The sequence below is a fragment of the Electrophorus electricus genome, chromosome 22 (assembly GCF_041902795.1).
Source record: "Electrophorus electricus isolate QZ-2024a chromosome 22, ASM4190279v1, whole genome shotgun sequence".
NCBI classification, from domain to species: Eukaryota; Metazoa; Chordata; class Actinopteri; order Gymnotiformes; family Gymnotidae; genus Electrophorus; species Electrophorus electricus.
Genome location: NC_137518.1, coordinates 18,028,606 through 18,050,059, shown reverse-complemented (window position 1 = coordinate 18,050,059; position 21,454 = coordinate 18,028,606). Strand labels below are relative to the sequence as shown.

Sequence of the window (21,454 nt, the reverse complement as noted above, 5' to 3'; positions counted from 1 at the left end):
AGAGACAGAGAAAGGGGGAGAGATGGAGGATGGACAGATGGATGATAGAAGAAAGAAAGAAAAAGAAATGCTACTTAACTGAGTTGGGAGATGCAAATTTAAAGCGTGGGCCATACTGAGATTTTGGTATTTTATGATCAAATGAGTTACAGTTTGCGTGTGTGTGTATACGTGTGTGTGTGAGTGTGTGTGAGCTTCTGTGCATGTGTGTGTGAGTGTGTATGAGCTTCTGTGCATGTGTGTGTGAGCTTCTGTGCGTGTGTGTGTGTGAGCTTCTGTGCGTGTGCTTCTGTGTGTGTGTGAGTGCGTGTGAGCTTCTGTGCGTGTGTGTGTGAGAACTTCTGTGCTTGTGCTTCTGTGTGTGTGTGTGTGTGTGTGTGTGAGAACTTCTGTGCGTGTGTGTATGTGTATGTGTGTGCGTGTCATCTATACATCTGTAAGAGAGTGAGACTGAGAATGTGTGTGTGTGTTTACATGTGGGTTTGTGTCACCTGGGCGATGTCCCTCAGTGTGTCCAGCAGATTCTCTGTGTGAGCTCTGAGTGTGTGAAGCCATGAGTCCTCATTCCCATTCTGCTCCTACACACACACACACACACACACACACACACACACACACACACACACACACACACACACACACACACACACATATATATATGTGCAAAAAGAACATGCAAACACAATGATTGAAAGTTTATAAAAAAAAGATGCTATAGAAGGCTTATCAAAATAATAATAATAAACAACAACAATAATAATAATAATAGCAGATATACTTGAACACAATAATACATTTTAATTGTTAAATTAGAAAAGTAAATTTAATTAAACAAAAATGAGTTGAACAGAACTAAACTGAATTAAATGTAAATGAATTGAGTTGAACTGAATTACACATCTGAATTGAATTCTGCACACCTCCAGTCTCCGGGTGAGGGATACCACCTCCTGGTCTCTCTCTTCTGCTCGAGCTTTCAGTCTCTCCACTTCCCGCACAGCTTCTGTCAGCCTGTGTAGCAAATGCAAGACAGAGCTTAGAACACATCAGAATCAGACAGTAATAATCGAACTGCTACCACAGAAATCATACCATAACAAACTGACTACTGCCACTGTGTCACATGATAAACTAACCACTGTTACAGCATGAGATATAGAATGGTTGCCCGCTCTGCTCCCGGAGATCAGCCAGTCGGCAGACGCCATGTCCGACCCTAACTTAACACAGCAGATCCAGCAGGCCTTCAGTAGCCTCAAAATATTACCCAGGTGTTTGGTAACTAAACTCCATGGGCCAGAGTCATCAGGCCTATATTTATCGTCACTGCTTTTACAGCATGGACCGGATGCCCATTTCAGTGGGAGAGGACCTGCTGTTGAGCTCTGCTCTCTCGGAGTCACTCTTGGCCTGCAAGGTCATCATCTCCGTCGCTCGCTCTCTCAGCTGCTGCTCCAAAACGGCCCGCCGGGTCGCCTCGCGCTCCTGGACCAGCGCCGACCCATCCTCTTGACTCCGAACCGCCGCACACATGCCAACACACTGCAGCTGCACGCCCTGTGCTGCTTGAGCCAGCTCATTACGCATATGTGACAGGTCCCTGAGAGGAAAGCAGAAAAAACAGACAGACAGACAGACACAGGGAAGCAGAGAAAGACAGAGAAACAGACAAATCAAGAAAAAGCTTCTTAGTGGTCACCTTCAGCAAAAAAAGCAAATTGCAACAAGATCTCAGCATTGCTACTGTTATTTAATTCCTCTTTTCCAAGTACCAGTAATTTTTCACAAAATTTGCTTAGGTTTTAATGCAAATTTCAATTTTTTTTTCAAATTTCAAACTGGGTCTCAAAGTTTATATTCCGATCTATTGGCAGTGACTTTACAATGATAATTCAGGCAGAAGTCTGTGAAATGGAAAGGTGTGCGTGAAAGGGGCCTCTCCAACCTCTCGGTGGTGCTCTTGAGTTCAAAGACATTCCTGCGGAAGCCGACCACCTGCTTCCAGAGAGTGAGCAGTCGACTGTGTTCACTGCTGAAGTACTGATGGAAGGACTGTAGCGTAAACAGAAGGTGAAATGTGTTTACTTCAGAGATGTGACTATTGGACACTTAAGTGTAAAGCTGCCCTTGCAAATAGCACCACAAAATCAGGACACTTTTGCATGTTTACAAAGCAAAATGTAAATGTTTACAATGTAAATGTCATATGTGAAGTAATACTGGTACTGCTTTGCAATTGTGCAACTTAGAAAGTATTCTTTCTTAAGGGGAATACCTGGAGAAAGCGATTAATATTTGAGGTGCCACTGTAACCCACCTCTTCCTCTCTCCTCCAATCAGACTCCCTTTGCTCAAGCTCCTCCCTTGCTTTTGTCCAATCAGCAGTGAGCCTGCGTATGTCCTGGCTCAGCGCCTCATTGGCTATACCTGCCTGCTCCAGCTGCTCCCGTAGCATAGCATTCACAGCAGACAGACTGCTGCTTCTGATCACAAACAAAACATGCCCTTGAAGCCACAGTAATTACGCAATTCACTATTTATAACATTCTTAAAGCTCCAAATAAAAGCTCTAATCCCACTGATTGGTTTTGTTGACTAGCCTCTCATACAGCCATTCACAAACATCTGAGTTTTCGCTTAATTTGATTTTATCTACGTCCAACTCAATTTTACTGATTGTACATGGTTACTGATTCATGCTAAATGAGTGAGGATTTACTGACCTCCACTGACAGTGCAAGGCTACTGACTGACCTCCTTTGAGTGAGCAGGATTATTGACTGACTGACCTCTGCTGCTCCTCCTCCAGATGAATGAGAGCCACCTCCAGTTCTCCACTGGGCTCGTCCTCCTCCCGCTGGGCATGGTCACTGGGCAGCTCAGCTCGTCCCTGGGGAGTAGCAAATTCCCTACCATTACTGGGACGCACACATGCACAGATAAGACAAGACAAGCAGTAGAGTACATACAGGTAGATACTCTGCTGTATACGCAGTGGCTGTTGTATTGTATTTCGCATATGGAATATGATTGGATGCCGGAGCCTCTATGCTCTGTGTGGGCCGCTGCATGTGCAGGTTGTGTATGTGTGTTGTTGTAGGTGTAAGTTGTTGTATGTGTAGGTTGTGTATGAAGGTTATGTATGTGTAGGGTGTGTATGTATAGGATGTGTATGTGAAGGTTGTGTATGTGTAGGGTCACCAGCAATACTCACACTCTGCTCCAGCTCAGCTGATTTCTCCATCAGAGACTGCTCCAAATCACTGCATTTCTTCTTATACTGAAGAACCTGATCACAAACACACACACACACACACACACACACAAACACCCCATCAGAGACAAGGTAAGGTGTACTTTGGTTGAGATGCCAGCACCCTGACTGTGATCAGGTCAGTACTATAAAAAAGATGGGAATGAATTAAAGGCAGAAATCAGTAATGAATAAATGAACCAAGGACTGAATGGCTAAGTGCAGAGGGTTGAGGGCAGGACACGGTCGCTGACCTTGGCCTGCAGTTTCTGGACCAGCTGAGCCTGCCTCTGCTGCCCCTCCTGGTAAGCGGTGAGTTTGCGTTTGTAGGCAGCCTGCTCCTCCTCCAGACGTCTGCGCAGCTCCACGTTCTGCTGAGCCAGACTGCGACACTCCGATGGGTCTCCGTCTGCAATGCCCGTCTCCAACCGCAGGGTCTGCTCCAGCTGCAGCATACGAACACGTGCGCACACACACACACACATACGCATACGCACACACACACGCACACACGCATACGCACACACGCATACGCACACGCACACACATATATGCATACGCACACACATATATGCATACGCACACACATATATGCATACGCACACACACACGCGCACATACACACAATCATGCACACGCACACACAAACACACGCATACGCACACGCATCCGCACACACACACACACGCACACGCACGTGCATACGCACACACGCGCATACGCACACACGCGCATACGCACACACACACAAATTTGTACAGGCACAGAAACGACAACATACACACACACACATGCAAACACATGCACATGCGCGCGCGCACACACACACACACACACACACACACACACACACACACACACACATATACACAGGTGAATACATCATTCTTTCCAACAAGTGAATTTATCTGATTACACTGCAAAGTCTTGAAATAACAGCTCTAATTCATATTCATAAAATATATTATATTCACTGATATTCTGCCCTACATGTATATGTAGGGCAAAATTATTTTCTGAGATAAAAGGAATTTTAATCATAACAGCCTGTGAGAAGGAACAAGAAATGTATCCCTTGCCAATCACATTTCTTGGTCTTAAAGAGCAGCTATAGGGTGACACAGAAGGGTTAACAAACACTCCCTGAACCACCTCCAAGGAGACACCCCCAACCAATGATAAACATACATCCTTATCACCATAGGAAATGCTCAGGACCCCAACTGAGGCAGCCAGTGAAAAGCCTGCAAGAATTAAAACCAACACTGCATGTGGAAAAGCAAGTCCTCCTTACTCCACATGCATTCTGCTCCTGTGCCATATGAGCAACACCGTGCTGCTTTATTAGAATGGATTGTTACATTTCTGTAGTCTCAAAACTGATCCTTTAATTGTCAGGTGACAAACACTTAAGTAAGGATCACAATAAAACAAAGCTGTGCCACTCTTCCTATAGGGCCATAGCAGGCCCTGTTAAACACCAACCCCCATAACACCTCCCCAAAATCCCCTCACCCCACCCCACCCCACCCTACCCTGTTGACAGTCTCCAGGGGTGACAAATACCATGGCAACATGCCACTTCATTTCATTCCACTCCTCATTGCCACGGAGATGGGTCTGGTCTCCCTCTCACACACAAAGGAAACCAGGAAAGAGAAAAATGAAGGGAAGATGATTTGTATTCATCTGAGAATCTCTGCAAACAATGAGAACACCTCAGGTGCATCTAGCAGAAACAGGCTGCCCTTGATTCCCTCCTGGTTGAAACAGACAATCTGCTCCGTTTAATGCAGTGGTCAATCATTGGCAGTGTCTGGGCCATTTCCTTATGCTACTTATATAACGTTCTTTTTCTTGTGCATGACAAGAGGAAGTGCAGTATGCCCATGCACACCGCATAACCGTGCATGCTAAAAAGGATAATGAGAACCACAGAGTTCCCCTCTTGGGCAGGGAACCCTAGGCAAGCCACCTGGAACAAGCTCTAGAGCCCACTGCTTAACAGCCGCCACTACACACCAGTCTGATATGCTCGGGCCTAGTCAGAGCTTTGTGGTCGTGAAATGCCAAGTTTAGACTTCCAGGATGTTCAGTCTTAAATAACAGTTAAAGATTTCTCAACAGCAATGCAGCTTCTATTTTTATCGTTATTGTTGTGTTACCAGACGCTGTTAAAGCAGACTTGGACACAGACACAGGCGTGCGCTGGGGGACCTCAGCCACCTCTGCCTGTGTGGCTGTAGGCGGGGCATGGGCATGACTGGGGCGGGGCATAGGCATGACTGGGGGCGGGGCATGGGCATGACTGGGGGCAGGACTCGCACATGTTCTCACCCTCTCACTGATGGCGCTGTATTTGATAGCCAGCTCGTCACGGTCCGCACGACTGTGAGCCAGCAGGTCCTCCAGACGACCCAGCTCACTCTGCAAGACCCGGTTCTCCTCTTGGAGGGACAGGACTGAAGACATGCTGCCACTGGCTGCAGGGAGAGAGAGAAGGAGAGGCAGAGAGGGAAGATGAAGATCAAAGAGCCCCTACCTTCAGATCAGTGAAGGTAATCTCGTATTCCTACAACAATAAATGTTTTTTTTTACAAATGTTGTAGTGGGTAAAAATAATTAATACAAAGCACCACCACTAGTTTTTCCACAACTACTGCTACCAGGACCTCTTTTTCTTTGCTACTTTCAATCAGTTAATCTCAGTGGACCTGAAATATTAGTAATAGGGACTACATGGTTCATAATGGTACTGCTTATTCAACATACTTAGTTATCAAGAGCAGCAGTCCTCTGGTAGTAGTTCCACCCTAACTGAGTCCAAAATGTCCTTTTGGAGGTGAGCAGATCAAATGTACCCAGAGCAAAGTGTTTCGCGCATACCGTTGTTGTTCAGGTTCTTGGTGACAATCTCTCTGACTCGGGCAGGTATGCAGGTGGGTGTGGCATCAGGGGAGGGGCCTCGTACCGTCAGCCTCTTCTCTTCGGACAGCACGCTCTCCTCCAACTTCTGAAAGTCATGGCGGTAAATAATTACAGTCCAGTCTTATGTGAACTGTGCGTCTCACGGAGCACAGAGAGGCGGGCATCACAGGAGCCGCCTCAATCACCCCAATCAGATGCTAATTCTCAAACCCTTTGTAAGCTGAAGTGGGTCCGACAAGTACTTAGCTGTGCAGTGTGGTGGAAATGCAACACTGAACATGAGGTGCTCTGGACTAAACAACTTCTTGTTCTCCTCCCTGGACACAAGTTGGCAAACACATCTAAAACCTGCTCCCCACTGCTCTATGCTGCTAATCTAATCATTATAATCCTCATGAGTGAAACAGGAATGTCGAAACTGTTCTCAGATCAGGCTTGGAAGTGCAAATTCCACTGCACACCGCAGGTCCTGGATTACACTGCGGTAGGGACAGGTGGCGCGCGGCGGTGAGCCGTGCAGGCTGACCGAGCTGTATATTTAGAACAGCACGCGGAGACGTCGAGTACGCAACACCTCAAGAACGATATTACAAATCCACTTTCAAAAGTACAACTAAAATGAATATAAACAAACACAAGCGTAAACAAAATGAGCATTACGACATGTTGCGTTTATACGAACGGGTCTACCCAATCGGCGCGCTCGTTCGCTCGCGCCTCGTCAGTAGGAGATAAATCAGCGTCACCTGGATCACCGCCTCCAGGTGCGACTCCGCGCGAGCCTGCTCGGAAGCGCTCATTGTGGCGCGCGGCGGGAGAAAAGAAAGTCCGTACTCGATGAACTATACCACCTCGCCGCTCTTCTCCACAGACAAATTCATCTCGTAACGGGTCAGGAGTCCGAGATTGTCCTAAACACGTTCGCTACAGAAATCAGAGAAATGTAAAGTCCGTTTCTGGCGCGTCTCTGTCCCACAGGTGTTCGGGCCACTGGCTTCCACACACGCGAACTGCGGGACGGGGGAGATGGAGGTGCTTAAGAGGATGCAACACCCCCACTCTCTATTCACTCCCCACCCCCGAGCGCTGTCGCGCTGCCACCTACGCCATCCCATGCGTCCTCGGCCCTGAGCCCTGAAGATTTAAAACTCACATCACAAAATGACTTCTTAAATGAAACCTTTAGGTATACGTGATGTTAAAATATTTTCTAATCAGTTCTACGCTTTTGCATGTCATTGTTGGATGTGATTTTAATGTATGTTGCAGGTATGTTATTGCGTATGAGTATATAATAAACCACAGATAGCCTATGAACACTGTTATGATGACTTGGGCCATTCTGCGATATAATACGCTGTAAATATTAGCTACTTAGACTAATTTTCTCTCTCCTTTGTTCTTCCATTTTCAGTATTTAACTTTTAATTGGTAAAGTTCGTTGATACTGACACCGTTCAAGGTTCCTCACATTCACTCTCCTCACGTATGTGCGAGCGCCTGGTTCTGTCTCGGGGGGTCACCGCTCATTACGGACACCACGCGCGATTTTAGCGCTCGTGGTGGAACCCACCAACATGCTTAAGCGCGCGTTAGTGCTCCCGTTGCCATGGTTACAGACATGTCAACAAACAGATGGGTCTTCACTGTCGGCGTCAGAACCTACAGCCTTTCAGGAGTGCAGACCCCAAGCGGGAGGGAACATACCGTACAACATATTGTAAGAACAAACCTATAATTACAATAATTGATATTTATGTATGTACCTGCTTACAGGCAGTTGGTTTAGTGTTCGGGCAGAGGGCTAGGACTTATTGTTGAATTATGTTGATCTTAATTCCAAAATGATAAATCAGCACAGTCTTGGAAGTGAAACAAAAACTTTCACGTTTAGATTTTATTTTATACAAAAATGTAGGTCATACAGATATATTATAGAATGCTGACTTTTATTTTGAAACTTGGAGCGTCTATTCCATGTTCACTGAGGCTCCATTAACAACTTTTAGATATGATGCCCTCTTGTGGTATCGTATAAAGCGACACGTCAGGTCAGAGTCAGTAGTGATTAGAAATTCCCTTTCGTTTTCTCTCTTGACTTTCCCATTCAAATCTAAATTAAAGTAAATTGATTTCTGCTCATTTTTGAATGACGAAAAGAAAGTCGCCCGTCACTCCTGCTCATAAAGGTTTATCATACAGAGCGTACACAGGGCACAGGACCCCAGTACAATCAGCTACCTTCAGAATAGAAAAATGCAGTGGTGTGCTCCAATTAACCGCAAAAAGTAAGTCGGACTCTTTAGATCATAGAGTAGGTTTACCTAATGAAGTGGTTACTCTGTGAATTTCGTAGTAGTGCAAGGCAAAAAAAGTAACAGTTGCCTGGTGAAGAAACTCCCACAACTTTCCACATTAGGAAAATCCCCCTGCCCTTGGGAGAAAAAGCCGTGGTAGTACCAGGATTGTACATCTCAACCATACAACTTCAGACACTGGAAAATCTAGGTTTGTCGCTGATTAACCTTAAATAGCTTCAAATTGCCCATTAGCGACAGTGAACAAAGTTAGTTCAAAACGGCCGAGCATCTAGCATTTCTAAATATTAACCTTTTCCCAACGAGCTTAAATCGCATGCATATTTGCTTTCCTCCAAAACCACACGCCCACACGCTTCCCCATGTCGTTATAACCATGACAACCTCCGAGATAACTGATTTCTCGCATGCTTATTTAGATGGCTAGCCTAGGCGTATTTTGGGGTGTGAGACTGAATTACCCTGAGCTGATGCCCTCCAACACTAATGAAAGCATTGTTTTAGAATTCCCGTGATAATCAACTGAGCGAGGTTTACTTCCTATTCGGTGCAACCACACACCAACAATTTCCTGCAGACCAATATTGCATAAACTGTGCACGCACAGCATCTACCGGCATGCGCGCAGCAGCAAGCAGATACACGTACCTTCGGCAGAAATAGGACGGGCGTCTGGGTGCCATTGTATCAGTCTAATACACTTGGCCTGCTACCCTTAAGGCTGGCCGAGTTTTGAAATAAGATGGTGAGATGCGGATTCGCTCAGCGGTTTATTCCGAAGCCTTTCCGGGGTGGGACTAAACTGAGTTTATCCAAGTTCTCATGTCCAGTTCGTTCGCGCAAGGGTTCGCGCTGCGCGAGCGCTACCGACGCCGGCACGCGCGGACTATGTCGGATGTCATCGACAGGCTAAATCGGTGCGTGAGCTCTAGGGAGGACTTTATAACGGATTAGCACTATACAATCTTTATACTGCTCTACAAGAGCACATGGATATTTTAAAGCGAAATGCGGGTATGTAAGGCCTATCAGAGGGAAAACTGAACTCATTTGGTTACAGACATGAATGACTGAAAACAAGAGGCCTACTCAGTAAATATACAAAGAGTACGCGCAAGAACATACCCCGTTTGACTCATAAGCTTCGGTTCCGTTTGCAGAAGTCACCTGTTGCGCAGACATACTCAAAGAAATGCCTCACAACAAACCAGCATACAACAAATCGCGCCATGGAGACAACGCATCTCTATTTAACTTCCTCAAGAGCCTAGACAGTTCAGTCTTAGAACGTCCCAAAGCCAGTGTGTGTGTGTAATAGGAAAACGGACGTTCCTACTGGACCATATTTGACTTAAGACATCTGTCCATCAGAGAAACCACGCAAGGCAATAGACACTTGGACAAACACGGATAGTGGATTCATGAAAGAAAGCTGACGTCTTTTGAAAACAGTTCCATCTCAAGTGATCATTTAAATCCCAGCCTCAAGACTAATGTCAGTCTTAGATTGAATTATACATGTAGCAGTTTTATTTAAAAAACAAACAAACAAACAAAAAACCCAGCCCTTTACCTACATTTATTCATGCTTTTATACAGTCAGTGGACAATTTTCTTAAGACAGAACTTTATTGATCCTGGGAGAATTTGTAGTACTACAGTAACAGGAAGATGGAACTGTACTCTATATTTTATAGTACAGATGTAGTTAGAGGTGCATAGTTAGCAACACAACTGACCGCTCAGTCTAATAGACTTGTATGTGGTATAAGACATGTCCTACTTTATTGGCTACTTTGAGTGATGTTTTTTTAAATACTACATGTGCAACTGAGTTAACTAAGAGGTATGACTGTTACATCCCCATATAGTTAGTCAGTCATGAGAACTCATGTCATTAATGAAATAAGTACTGCTGCTGAATTAATTCCTTAAATGATTACATTATAACACCTACATAATACATCACAGTAGAGTCTACAAAACCCACAATAAATATATTACAGAAATTTCCACCATCTGACAGGAAGGGAAAATGTTTTATTTACATATAAAGTAAAAGTTTTGCTTTACATTTTATACAAGTGTTTCCATAATTAAAGGCACTTGGGAAGAGTTTACAAATCTAAAGCTATTAAAACCAAAACTGGTTTAATAAAAGCAGGGGGGGGGGGGGGTTGACAGCCAATATGGGAAGAATCATTTTTATAATCTGTAAACAAATCATTAAAAATAGATCTCAAGCACTAGCCCTGCTGTGGGTAGCAGTTCTTCCTCTTTTCAGGTTAAGTCACTATATAAGGTTTGATCTACTTAATACAAGGTTGCCACAGCTAAAGTAGCCTTTGTTCAATCAGGTTTGAGCAGTAGTGCAGCGGACTCACTCCTGCACTCTTCCTGTTAGGTGGGCCATGTCTGGATTTCACTGAGGCAAGACTACCTTAGACTAGCAGGATTCTCTGTGACACCTCCAAACAAAAGAATACAGAGACAAGAACTACCATGTAACCTAAAACCTCTGCCAGTTTAAAAACAAAAATACAACAAAGTCAGAAATTCCCAGCAAGCAAATAGGGAAAAAAAAAAAACAACAACCTTATTCAAAGGATTCCAAAAACTGCACTGAGATGACAGACAGAAAAGTTAAAAACTCAATGATGCAGAAAAATCAGAAAGGACGATGCACTACAAAGAAAACACTTTAAAATTAGGAAAACACAAAATATTTTCCTAAAAGAAAAATGGAATGCATACATTTCTCACCTGTAATTAGTGACATTTGCACCACTCTGCTCTCAGCAAAGTGAGGGGCCATCAACCTCAGACCTGTGCTTATAAACCCCAACTACTGGCAGCTTCTACATTCAGAACCAGCCTGTTAAGGAAAACAACAAATACCACTGCCTGTGGTATATGTAAAGTCGCAAGATCACTGCTGGTCTCTGTGTGTGTGTGTGTCTGTGAAGGGAGGGGGATGTCTTGATTTGGTATTATCTGTCCAGCTTTTTGTCACCTCTGAGGGCAAAGTGTGTGTGTAGTTGAAAAAGAGAGTAAGTGTCCATGTGCCATCAGGACTATTAGAACTGCACCCATCCTGATTTCACAGGTTCCTGAGTAGTGCTGCAGAGAGAGAGAGAGAGGGAGGAGGGGTGATTATGGGCAGATATTGTGCAGACAAAATAAACATGTACTAGAACTTCAGAAATGTAGATTAAGGGTAGACAGATGGGTACAAATGGCAATTATAACCATTCTTTTGGCTAAGATTTATGGGTGGAGATTACTCAACTCACTGAACTGTGGTTTTTTTTTTCCCCCTGAAGAGTGGCTTTGAAAAAGGCTTTTCATTGACATGCCACAGTGTCTGTCACACATGTAGTAGCTCTTCAAGGGAAGCTGGATGTGGTAGCATGTACATGTTTTACTAGTAATTCCAAAGCCCCTTCTTCACAAAGCTGAGAAGAGCCAGGCAGGAAACGACAGGAAATGTGAACAATAAAATTTAGGTTTTTCATTTCAATTTCATTTCAAACCCCTGTAATGAAAATCCTAAATTTCATTGGTCACACAATTTAGCGAGGTCACCCAAGGAGGATGGCTTCCCTCTTCAGTCTTGGCCTTCTCAAAGTTTCTTTCTGAATTCCATCGTGTTCATTATGGATCTGGACCCAGACATTAAGAAAGCTGCTCTGTGATAAATAAAGTTGTAATATAAATATATAAACAGATTTGACTTGACTTGGACACAGTGGTTTGAGAAAGAATTGCCAATTATACCAACGAATCCACTTAAACCACCATAATGACTAAGTGCAAATAATACTGTGATGTTTTGAAAATTAATTAAAAATCAAAAACTGAAATCTTTTATTCACAAAAGTATCCAGAACCTTCGCTGTGGCCTGGCAGATTGTGGTCAGGGGTAACACAGTTGACAATTTTTCTTGAGATGTGTCTGTTGCAACTTGAATTCATTGGACATAGTTTGGAAAGCCCCACAATTTACACTGCAGTGTCAGGACAAAAACCAAGCCATATGGTTGGAACAATATGTGGATCTCTACAATCAATGTGTGGCAAAGCATAGCTCATGGCAAAGATATAAAACAAAATCTTTGAATGTTCCCAGCACCACAGTGGCCTCAGTAACTTTAAATCGGTGTGTAAAGCCTTGTGAAAAAAGATTCTCTGGTCCACTGAGATGAAAATTGAACTCTTTGGGCAGAACAGCAAGCACTGTCCTGTGAAAAACAGCCACTGTTCATCACCTGGCTAATACCATCCCCATGGTGAAAGTTGGTGGTGGCAACATAATGCTATGGGGGAAACCTCTCACTCGCAGGTAAATGGAGACAGATAACAACTGAGGATGAATGCAGCCAAATACAGGAGCCTCCTTGAAGAAAATCACCTCCAGTGTGTATGCAAACTCAGAATGGGGAGACAGAGCTTCCAACACAACAATGCCTCTAGCATACAGCCGAACACTGGCTGTGCTTCCGTGGGCCAACCAGAGCCCAGACAGAACCCCCTTTGAACCTCAGTGGAGACCTGAAGATCGCAGGTCACAATGTTCAGCATCCAATCTGATAGAGCCTGAGAGGATCTGCCATGAAAATGGCATAAACTGCATAAACTGCACAAATCCAGCTGTGCAAAGCTGTTAGAAGTGCAACCCCCCCCCCCCCCCCCCCCCATCTGAACCCAGATCAGTCGGCAGTGTAACAACCTTATTAAAGGGCATGCACTTTAGTGGCTAATACTGACCCAGAACCAGCAGCTGTGAAGTCCCCCCACAAGTCCTGAGAGGGCTGTGTTGGAGCTGAGGGTGCCCCAAAATCTAGCAGCATTCCTGTGGGAAGGGAGAGTGTAGTTATACAAGCACATCTTGCACTGACCACATGGAATCCAGTCAGTGAGTGCCTGTGAGTGTACCTGTGCTGGGCTGGGCGGGCGCTACTGTAGTGGGTGGAGTAGACACTGGCATGCCAGCAGGAGGGAGGATAGCCCCACCTTTCGCACCTGGAGGAGGCGGGAGTAAACCGCTGCCCGCGGGCCGAGATTTAGCAGCACCTGCAGCATCTTTCTTCTTAATGTTCTGAATTAGAGAGAACAAGAGAGACAGAAAGCAAGCATGAAAGAAAGCAAGAGAGGGATGTGATTAAAAGATCTACATCCTAACAACATTCATGAGAGAGAGAGAGAGAGAGAGAGAGAGAGAGAGAGAGAGAGAGACTTGGTGTGTAGTTGAACAGAGAGAAAGTCCTGGATTATTCTGATAGCCCTCATTTTATTATCCTATTTGTGTGTCATTCTCCTTGCCCTACCCCAAGACTGATCTTGATGGTCTGACCCTCCTTGAAGCCCAAATCCAGTTTGGGAGCTGAGCTCTGATTGGCCGCCTGTTTGGCCAGCTCACCTTCCTGTTTCACCCACCTGAGAGAGAGAGAACGTGAATGAGAATAAGGAGAGAGAAGCACAGAGTGTAAGACAGCAAAGCTATAGAGAAGCCATAATGAAATTTCATCCTGCTGCTGGCATAGCTGATGGACTAACCATGGGTGTTAGGAGCCTGGGGACATATTGCTAAATGAATGTCCTATTTGTGGCACAAAGCCCTAGATGTTTTATCTTGGTGGGACTAGTAAATGAGTTACCAGATTATACAGCAGTACATACTTAAGATTGTCAAACTAACACTACGAAAAAAAATGCCTACTAGTGAGTTTACTTTGTATGTTAGAGAGCACTTCCTGCTTTTCTAAAGGACAGTGTTCCTTTCACTTCCTGGACTGTGTTGAACACCCAAGCAACTAGCCAACTGGTACCATTCCAGGAAACCAGACAGATAAATTGGCTTGAACACTCCAGTCCTTCCAGAGGGAGTGAAGTCACAGCGATGACTCACTTGAAATGGTCCTGCAGCGCCACGTTGAAATCAAACGAATCTCCACGGTCAGCGAACCCAAGGCCGATAAACGCGTGCCGTCCTGGGATAACAGGAAAGGAGCTTAAACAGGTCAGATAGAATATTACAGGACCGTGTAACAACTATTGAAATAAACATTATATGTTTATTTTATGAAGATATATGTATAGTGCTTCAATTCCAAAAATCTAAATTTACATAAAGATTAATGAATTATTATTTAAAGTTGTACATATTTAAGCCATATTATTCTTCTCTTAGAAGAAACACTGAGTACTTCACAGTAAAGTCAGAAAGGTCAACCCTGCTTTTACCACTGCCGTCCTCTATCTTGATCACAAAGTAGCGGCTGGAGTCAGTGACAGCCTCCACAGCAGGCCCGGGGTACTGCTCTACCGGCGCCTGTGCAAACAGCTCCCCTAGAAAATCCCCACCAGCAGAGTTATTACAAGCACACAAACAGGATCGGTCCATGGCCACCTACACACTTCCTGCTGCTACCTGTGTTCTTGTCTTCGAGCTTGATGTAAGCAATCTTGGCCTTGGCTGTGATCTTCAGACGCCCGCTCCATGCTGGCTCGTCCAGCTTCCAGTCAGCCGCCCTGCATGTTGAAATGGACAGTGCACATCCCATACATCTACTCAGAATCGCTCAATACGGAATGCCCAATACGAACATTCAAGTGTCATCAAGCAAGACTAAATTTGCCCTGACAATGCGCTCAAAACCAAGCTTGATATTTTCTGTCTTGCAACAAATACTGAGTACAGGAACTAGAGAAACACAGTCGACTACTCCACATAACTCTTACGCATCCACAGAGCTTCTTTGGTAGTGAATAGCTGTGCCAAATGTATGAAGACATTCATAGGCATCTAAAGCTGTAAGACCGAAGTACTATTAGGCAAGTACTGTGGTGCGTTAATGGCACCTATTAGTAATAGCAATGCATTAATAAGTAGCTTCCATTCAAATTTCTGAATGCTTATTTTTATACTTATTGTTAAACATATCACGGCAGAGGTGGAAAATCCCCGTTCTCCTGTTAGGGAGTAATATATAATTATTAAAATAGTAATATAAGGCCATGAACGAACTTCTACCCTTACGTAACACTAAAACGTCAGGGCCACCGTAACCCGTCACGTCTGGTGCCGTTAGTTCCTGATAAAGTTTTCATGAAACAAAATTTCGTTTAAGATAACCGACTTCTGCATTCCTCTTAAACAGCAAAAAATAAGTGGTCTTAAAAACCACAGCAACGCTGACTTTGACGGGCAAGCTAACAAGCGGAACACAATGTGAAAGTTTGTTTCGTTACTAGCATAGAAGCTAACCAGTCAAGAAGCCTGAAAATGACTCCGAAATTCTCCAACAGTCCGTGACTTCCTCACTTGCCAGCTCTCCAAACCAAACACACCGCTTCAGTTTCTGCTTCGTACTAACTCGAATTTAACTGCGGCGTTTGCGTGGTTAATTACCCAGCTAATTAGCTCTGGGCTCCCGGAACTTCAGCCTTCGTACCCTGAGCATCAGACCTGGAGAAGTTTGTTTGAATGTGACTGTTCTTCGTACTCACCGATAACCACGGTTAGATGCTCGTGGAGGAATTCTGTAAACGTGCACCTCCGGTTTAACACAAAGTATTGACTCATAATCGGCGTCCGCCATCCGTGCTCCCTAGCTAGAAACTTTCAATAAAACCACCTGTCCAAGCACAGCAAGGAAGTCTCTAGTGCGCTTCCGGTCCGCACGTTTCTCAAGCACAATTAAAAGTCCTAATTGACTGAATCTCAGTCAATAAATCATTTGTATGGGATTCTCATAGGCAGTGGAAATGAAAATGACAACATTTTTGGAATAAAGTTTATTTAAGAGAAAACAGCACAGACAGTGGCATACTGCAGTTGGGTGGTTGAGTGCACAAAGTCAGGCAGCCTGATTTCTTCGGGCATGCTTTCTTAAGACAGTACAGCTTACAGCAGTCTAATGGACACACTGCACGGTTGGAATACAGAAACATACCGACTTCCATTAAAACTCAAAAGCACCTAAAACTTTACCGCAGCACTTGTTACTATATGTGACGATAAATCCTTTGTGTATTGCACTCTTTGGCCAATGGGACTACCACTTGAACTCACGGTTGGCACAAGAGTTCACACGGAGCTGACAAACATAACTGTGCTGTTGTACCCGTCAATGCTACAGCAAGGTGAAACTGGTAACTTCTTATGCTATAAAATGTTCTGCCAAATCAGCACCCAAAGAGGTGCTGCAGATGGGCGGAGCCCAAGTCTCTGTGCACAGCCGGGCAGTGACTCCAAAATCCCTCATACAGTGAGACATATTGTTACAGTGCAAAGATGGAGATATGGATTAATAACCATTATAAAGAACTGCATGGTTCCAAGGTCATCAGCTTATAACTGAACTCTATCTACCCACTCACAGACCAGTGCATAAACATTGTTAAAACTGCAAAAATCAGTCCACACATATGCATAAAAAACAAAGCAGCACAAAAAGAAAAAAAAAGGGGAAAACCCCCCAAAACAAACATCTAAAGCTTTTTTTTTGTTTGTTTTACAGGCACTATAATTGCTGTTGGGAAAACTATGTATGGCACTTGTGCTTTAGATTCAGTAAGAGGCTTGGTGTTTACGCATCCTGCGCGTGAACTGCATTGGTGACCTGAGGCTTGCGCTGACGACATGCCATTCACTAGCGCATGCCATCGGGAAAGTGGTACGGGCTGGCAGGGTTTACCTTGGCCGCAGTTCCAGAGCTCAGGAGCCCATTCTCTTCACACTGTGGTGTTTCCCTGCTCCAACACACCTGACCTGCCTTATGGAAAAGACTTGCGATCACTCAGCGGACTGTAGAGGTCGTTTAAGAGCCAGAACACAATAGCGTGCAGAGCAAAGAACCCCCGAGACCGGTACTGGGTTACTTGTTCATGCTTAGCATCTTTTGTTGTACTCCAGGTTTAAGCAGAGAAGGCTTCATATGCTTTGATCACCCTGCTGCAAGCCGTAGAACTATGCTAGTCAATAACGCTAACCGCAAGACTTTGTCTCAGAACCTGACAGGCCAGTGTTACATGTTGAGGTTACAGCAGGTGTGTATGCATTTCTAAAAGCCTATAGTAGTGATGACAAGTAGAAAAATAGACTGCTTTAACAAGCCAAAAGAGACCCCAAAACTTGACAATTTGTATTCAAATGCTGAGCATTTTCCACCAGTTAAAGGGACTTGGAGGCTTTTGCAGGCTTTTCTCAACAGGGCAGTTTCCTGCTCACAGATTAACCCCAATCCTAAACTACATAAAAGATATTCGATTTAGAATTTCCCCTGGTATGGTCTAGGCCCAAGGCTAATTTGTGACCATAAAAACTGCCCTAGTTTTGTTTTTTTAATAACCATCCTCCCTCTTTCACTGGAGTTTCAGGGAGCAGGGAGCTATAGATTGACACCAGCTACAACCGCCAAGGTGGTTGGACAGACAGAACACAGTAACTATACACTAGGGCTTAGGGTGAGCTCACTCTTTGATAAAACAAAGCAGGTCTGATGACCTTAGTTCCTGAGCGCAGGTTATATGGAAGGCTAGGCCAGACACACATTAAAGAAACCCATCAGTCAAATGCAAATAATGAATATAAGCCAAACGGCATTTAGCATAATGCTAATGAGACACACTAATTCATTTTTTAAAGCATTTTTCAGTATTCTTCTAAACCCAGTCCTTAAAACTAATAAAGGACAGCAATGCAGAATACAGACAGGGTAATTTAGTGAAAAAAAACGGTTTGTGTCTGAAGAACCAGCAGAGAAAACACTAAATAAAGGAGACAGAAAGACAGAACTGTGTAGATATCGTTTGAGACACAGCACTCTTACAAAGCCTGCTTAAAGCTGCCCACTGTCCACACACACACACACACACACACACACACACACACACACACACACACACACACACCCCAATAAGACAGTTCACATCTGGCAAATAAATCCATTCACTCTCAGAAAACCTCCAAATGGCTCAAACACTCTTCTTTTCAGAAGCATTTGTGATGAATCTTTTGATGGCAAATCTCTTAAGGAGGCCTACGTCGCCCTCACTGAAGTCAAGTCATTACACTGAGCTTTGCAGTTCTATCTTCATACTGCACAAAACATCAAGATCAGGTTATAAAAAAGAAAAGATAAATGTTGTAGATACCAATATGTTGAATTATCTGGTTCGGTTTTTTGCACTAGTCTAAAACATGAACAAAAAATTCTTTACAGGCTATTATATATAAAACAGAAAGCTAAAATGGAATAAAACAAAACCAAACAAACAGGCACTAAAAACTTTAACCTTTTCAAATACAAACCTATCTCCCCTCCCAGTCTGGCAGGGTTCTCCTCAATAGTTATTGCTCTGTGGATTCTGACACTGGTGCCTTCGTAACCATATCTTGTGTGTTGTTTCTTCAGTCCGTAGTGGGACATCCCTACATCAATTTAAAGGTCCAGTCAGGAAAAACTGAACCAGCCATTCCTCACCCCCTACCGTCCAAGCTCAGTGTGCACTGACAGAGAACCAGGGTAAACATACTCATCGCACAATCTATCTGGGTGCTGTCTTATAAGCCTGTCATAATTCTCTAATATATCTATTATTGCAGTACCCTTATCGCTGGCCTCTGAGCTGCAGTGATTCATGACTTGGGTTTTAGCAGAAATCCCCAAACTGCAGCATCTATTACTCATAGGAGGGATAGGGGGTGGTTAGCAAGAGCCTCACAGTGTAGAGTCCTAGAGTGAGGGTGAGAGAGAGAGAGAGAGAGAGAGAGAGAGAGAGAGAGAGAGAGAGACAGACAGACACACAGACAGACAGACAGCAAGAGCGAGAGAGAAGGAGCCTTATCTAAACATGGCCCAGCCAGCCTCCCAACCCCTCCTCACTCGACTTTCTCCTGTGAGCTCCGCTGGCACAGCCTGCAGGAGGAAGGGCTTGTTGGGCTGTGGGATGTGTACCAAAGCAGGTCGACACACAGTCGTCCGAGCCGCTCGGCCCGCCTACCTGCTCTGAGTGTGCAGCCCCTCCACTGCCTCTCCCCTTGCTCACAGCACACACACACTGAGACTCAAACTCACTCCACATGGGTTAGCACCACCACCTCCCCCCTTATGCTCTTCCCATCTCTATCGGCTGAGTCGGAAACCTGCGGTACCGTCTGGCCCTAGTGGCTGGCGGATGATGTGATTGTTTGGCCGCAGAGATTCTGATGTGGACGGACCACTGGCAAGGACTGGTCTGAGAGGAAAAGAATGAGAGAGAGAGAGAGAGAGTTAAATTAAGTCAACAGTGATCAACATCAATAAACTATTTACAGTGACAAGATTACAGGAAATGGCTCACGTCCAAAATGGCTGCAACAGCCATTTCTTCTCTAATGACTCTTAATTTTCTGTTAGAATACAGGATGTTTTTTTCTCTCAAAATATAGCCAAGACTACTCATCATACCTAGGTAGCAGCACACCGAGTTAAAATATAACTGTAAGTCACATTATGCAATTCTTAGTATATAGCTAGGACCACAGCTCATATATAAAATGTATGTAATGAAGCATTAAGACTGTGGTTTTTTTTTGGCCACCGTATACACCCTACAGAATATCATGTGCCAGTCTATGCCTAGTCCATGAAAGCATTTTAGACACCTGTGTTAAAATGTCCTCCTCTTGTTTAGTAAGCACTTGTATGTCTCACCTGTCTGCTTCCTGCCTTTCCTGAGATGGCTCTTCGGCGCTGGCGCTGCCCAGAATCCTCCTCCTGGCTTCGGCGTACTCTGCCTCCCTCTGAGCCAGGGACTTCACTTGATGCGCCGGGCGGGCAGATGCACCCTGCGCTCCCAGGGATCCGTTGTTGGGCGGCCGCTTAAGGATACGGATCTGCGGAGGGGGGGCCGCAGGCAGGGAATCGTCCTGAATGACCACGGCGGTCTTAACGGGCAAGCTTTTGCTACTGTAGAGAACAGAGTTGAGGATTTATACAGCCAGTACCAAAATACTGCGTAATCCATACAGGCATCATTGATCCCTTCAGCTGACAAACCATTGTTCACTAACGTTACTCCACTAACTTAAACACAGCTACTGACGTGTTTGAACAGTTCGCTACTACCACTCACTTAGATTTCTCATTGATTTTCAGTTTCGCCTCCAATCTTCTCTCAATCTCCTGCAGATAAAACATGGGGGTCAAACATTATCTAGTAGCTAGCTACTTAGATTTCTAGCTAGCTAGCGTTGTTAGCTAGGCAGCTATCTAGCGAGCAAATAAGCTTAGCTAACTTGCCACGTTCAACATTAAAAGTAAATACAAAGATGCTGCAAAATGAGAGAAAAATACACTTAATAGGAACATATACAGCCAGACCTATGGGTTGGTAGCCAGCTATACATTTCCGTATGGCTACCAACTCTATTAATGAAATCATCCTAGCTAGATGGTACCAAGCTAGCCGGCTAACCGGTTAGCTACGAATACAAACCCACTTCAGTTGCTATAAACTCAGCCAGGCCTCCCCACTACCAGAGGCTAAATACATTAAAGCAATAAAGACCACATCTTACGGACGTCACTAAAACTGCAAAAAAAGGACAGTTGTCTTACTCCGCTATCTGCAGCATCCTCCCAATTATCAGACACATCTTCCTCTTCCATGATCTAGCTAGCTGGAGCTGGAGCTGCCCGGCTACTCGAGGACAAACCTACGACTCTCATACTTTTATTTTTGAAGCCTCAAGCTTTGCGCTTGGCTGCCGCCTAGCAGAGTCCTGCGTCCCTACAGGTTTCCCAAAGATCCCAGGACGCTTACATGACAGTGACAAAAACTTTCTGTTTTTATTTAGCTATATAAAAACTAGCAATGTGTTCCCACTGGGAAATAAAGAGATGAACACTAACAGATGTTGTTTTTCTGTTTATAATCACTGCTGCAAACTGTCAGCGATACGCAACAA

The 21,454-nt window shown here is 44.5% G+C and overlaps 3 protein-coding genes across 11 annotated transcripts in view; all 3 read right to left on the bottom strand.

Moving 5' to 3' along the window:
- The window catches only part of crocc (ciliary rootlet coiled-coil, rootletin), a 31,207-nt gene extending 21,444 nt beyond the window's left edge, over nt 1-9,763 (bottom strand). For 5 of the 9 annotated variants that reach the window (XM_081705513.1, XM_081705511.1, XM_081705512.1 and 2 more), the window contains exons 1-11: nt 9,625-9,763; nt 6,140-6,266; nt 5,591-5,736; nt 3,508-3,699; nt 3,215-3,289; nt 2,790-2,890; nt 2,318-2,483; nt 1,946-2,052; nt 1,373-1,600; nt 921-1,011; nt 492-578 (exon numbers count right to left, since the gene is read on the bottom strand). In XM_081705513.1, coding sequence (XP_081561639.1) covers nt 492-578; nt 921-1,011; nt 1,373-1,600; nt 1,946-2,052; nt 2,318-2,483; nt 2,790-2,890; nt 3,215-3,289; nt 3,508-3,699; nt 5,591-5,736; nt 6,140-6,266; nt 9,625-9,681 — 1,377 coding nt within the window. In that variant the 5' untranslated portion in view covers nt 9,682-9,763. Of the gene's footprint in view, nt 1-491; nt 579-920; nt 1,012-1,372; nt 1,601-1,945; nt 2,053-2,317; nt 2,484-2,789; nt 2,891-3,214; nt 3,290-3,507; nt 3,700-5,590; nt 5,737-6,139; nt 6,267-6,927; nt 7,165-9,147; nt 9,352-9,624 lie in introns of those variants that run through there. The other 4 variants (XM_035520650.2, XM_081705508.1, XM_035520652.2 and 1 more) reach the window with 3 other exon arrangements.
- Nucleotides 9,764-10,519: 756 nt separating this feature from the next.
- On the bottom strand, nt 10,520-16,167 carry necap2 (NECAP endocytosis associated 2). Its single transcript, XM_027018739.3, has 8 exons — nt 16,009-16,167; nt 14,930-15,030; nt 14,743-14,847; nt 14,408-14,489; nt 13,827-13,935; nt 13,435-13,597; nt 13,267-13,351; nt 10,520-11,619 (listed from the first exon to the last, which is right to left on the bottom strand). The coding sequence occupies exons 1-8, from the start codon at nt 16,098-16,100 to the stop codon at nt 11,577-11,579; spliced, it is 780 nt and encodes a 259-aa protein (XP_026874540.1). The 5' UTR covers nt 16,101-16,167; the 3' UTR covers nt 10,520-11,576.
- A 114-nt stretch (nt 16,168-16,281) lies between these two features.
- LOC113582783 (SUZ RNA-binding domain-containing-like) lies at nt 16,282-21,301 on the bottom strand. The gene is made up of 4 exons (XM_027018740.3): nt 21,105-21,301; nt 20,620-20,669; nt 20,199-20,453; nt 16,282-19,740 (listed from the first exon to the last, which is right to left on the bottom strand). The coding sequence occupies exons 1-4, from the start codon at nt 21,153-21,155 to the stop codon at nt 19,629-19,631; spliced, it is 468 nt and encodes a 155-aa protein (XP_026874541.1). The 5' UTR covers nt 21,156-21,301; the 3' UTR covers nt 16,282-19,628.
- Between the last annotated feature and the right edge of the window lie 153 nt (nt 21,302-21,454).

Bases quoted from the DNA above. Each gene is read 5' to 3' on its own strand.
- necap2 (XM_027018739.3), bottom strand. From the start codon at position 16,100: ATGGCGGACGCCGATTATGAGTCAATACTTTGTGTTAAACCGGAGGTG. The intron at 14,490-14,742 runs GTAAAAGCAGGG...CTGTTATCCCAG, and splicing joins CAAGATAGAGGACGGCAGTG to GACGGCACGCGTTTATCGGC. The intron at 13,598-13,826 runs GTAGGGCAAGGA...TCTCTAATTCAG, and splicing joins CCATCAAGATCAGTCTTGGG to AACATTAAGAAGAAAGATGC.
- LOC113582783 (XM_027018740.3), bottom strand. From the start codon at position 21,155: ATGGAAGAGGAAGATGTGTCTGATAATTGGGAGGATGCTGCAGATAGC. The intron at 20,454-20,619 runs GTGAGTGGTAGT...TGTTCTCTACAG, and splicing joins AAAATCAATGAGAAATCTAA to TAGCAAAAGCTTGCCCGTTA. The intron at 19,741-20,198 runs GTGAGACATACA...TTTTCCTCTCAG, and splicing joins GAAAGGCAGGAAGCAGACAG to ACCAGTCCTTGCCAGTGGTC.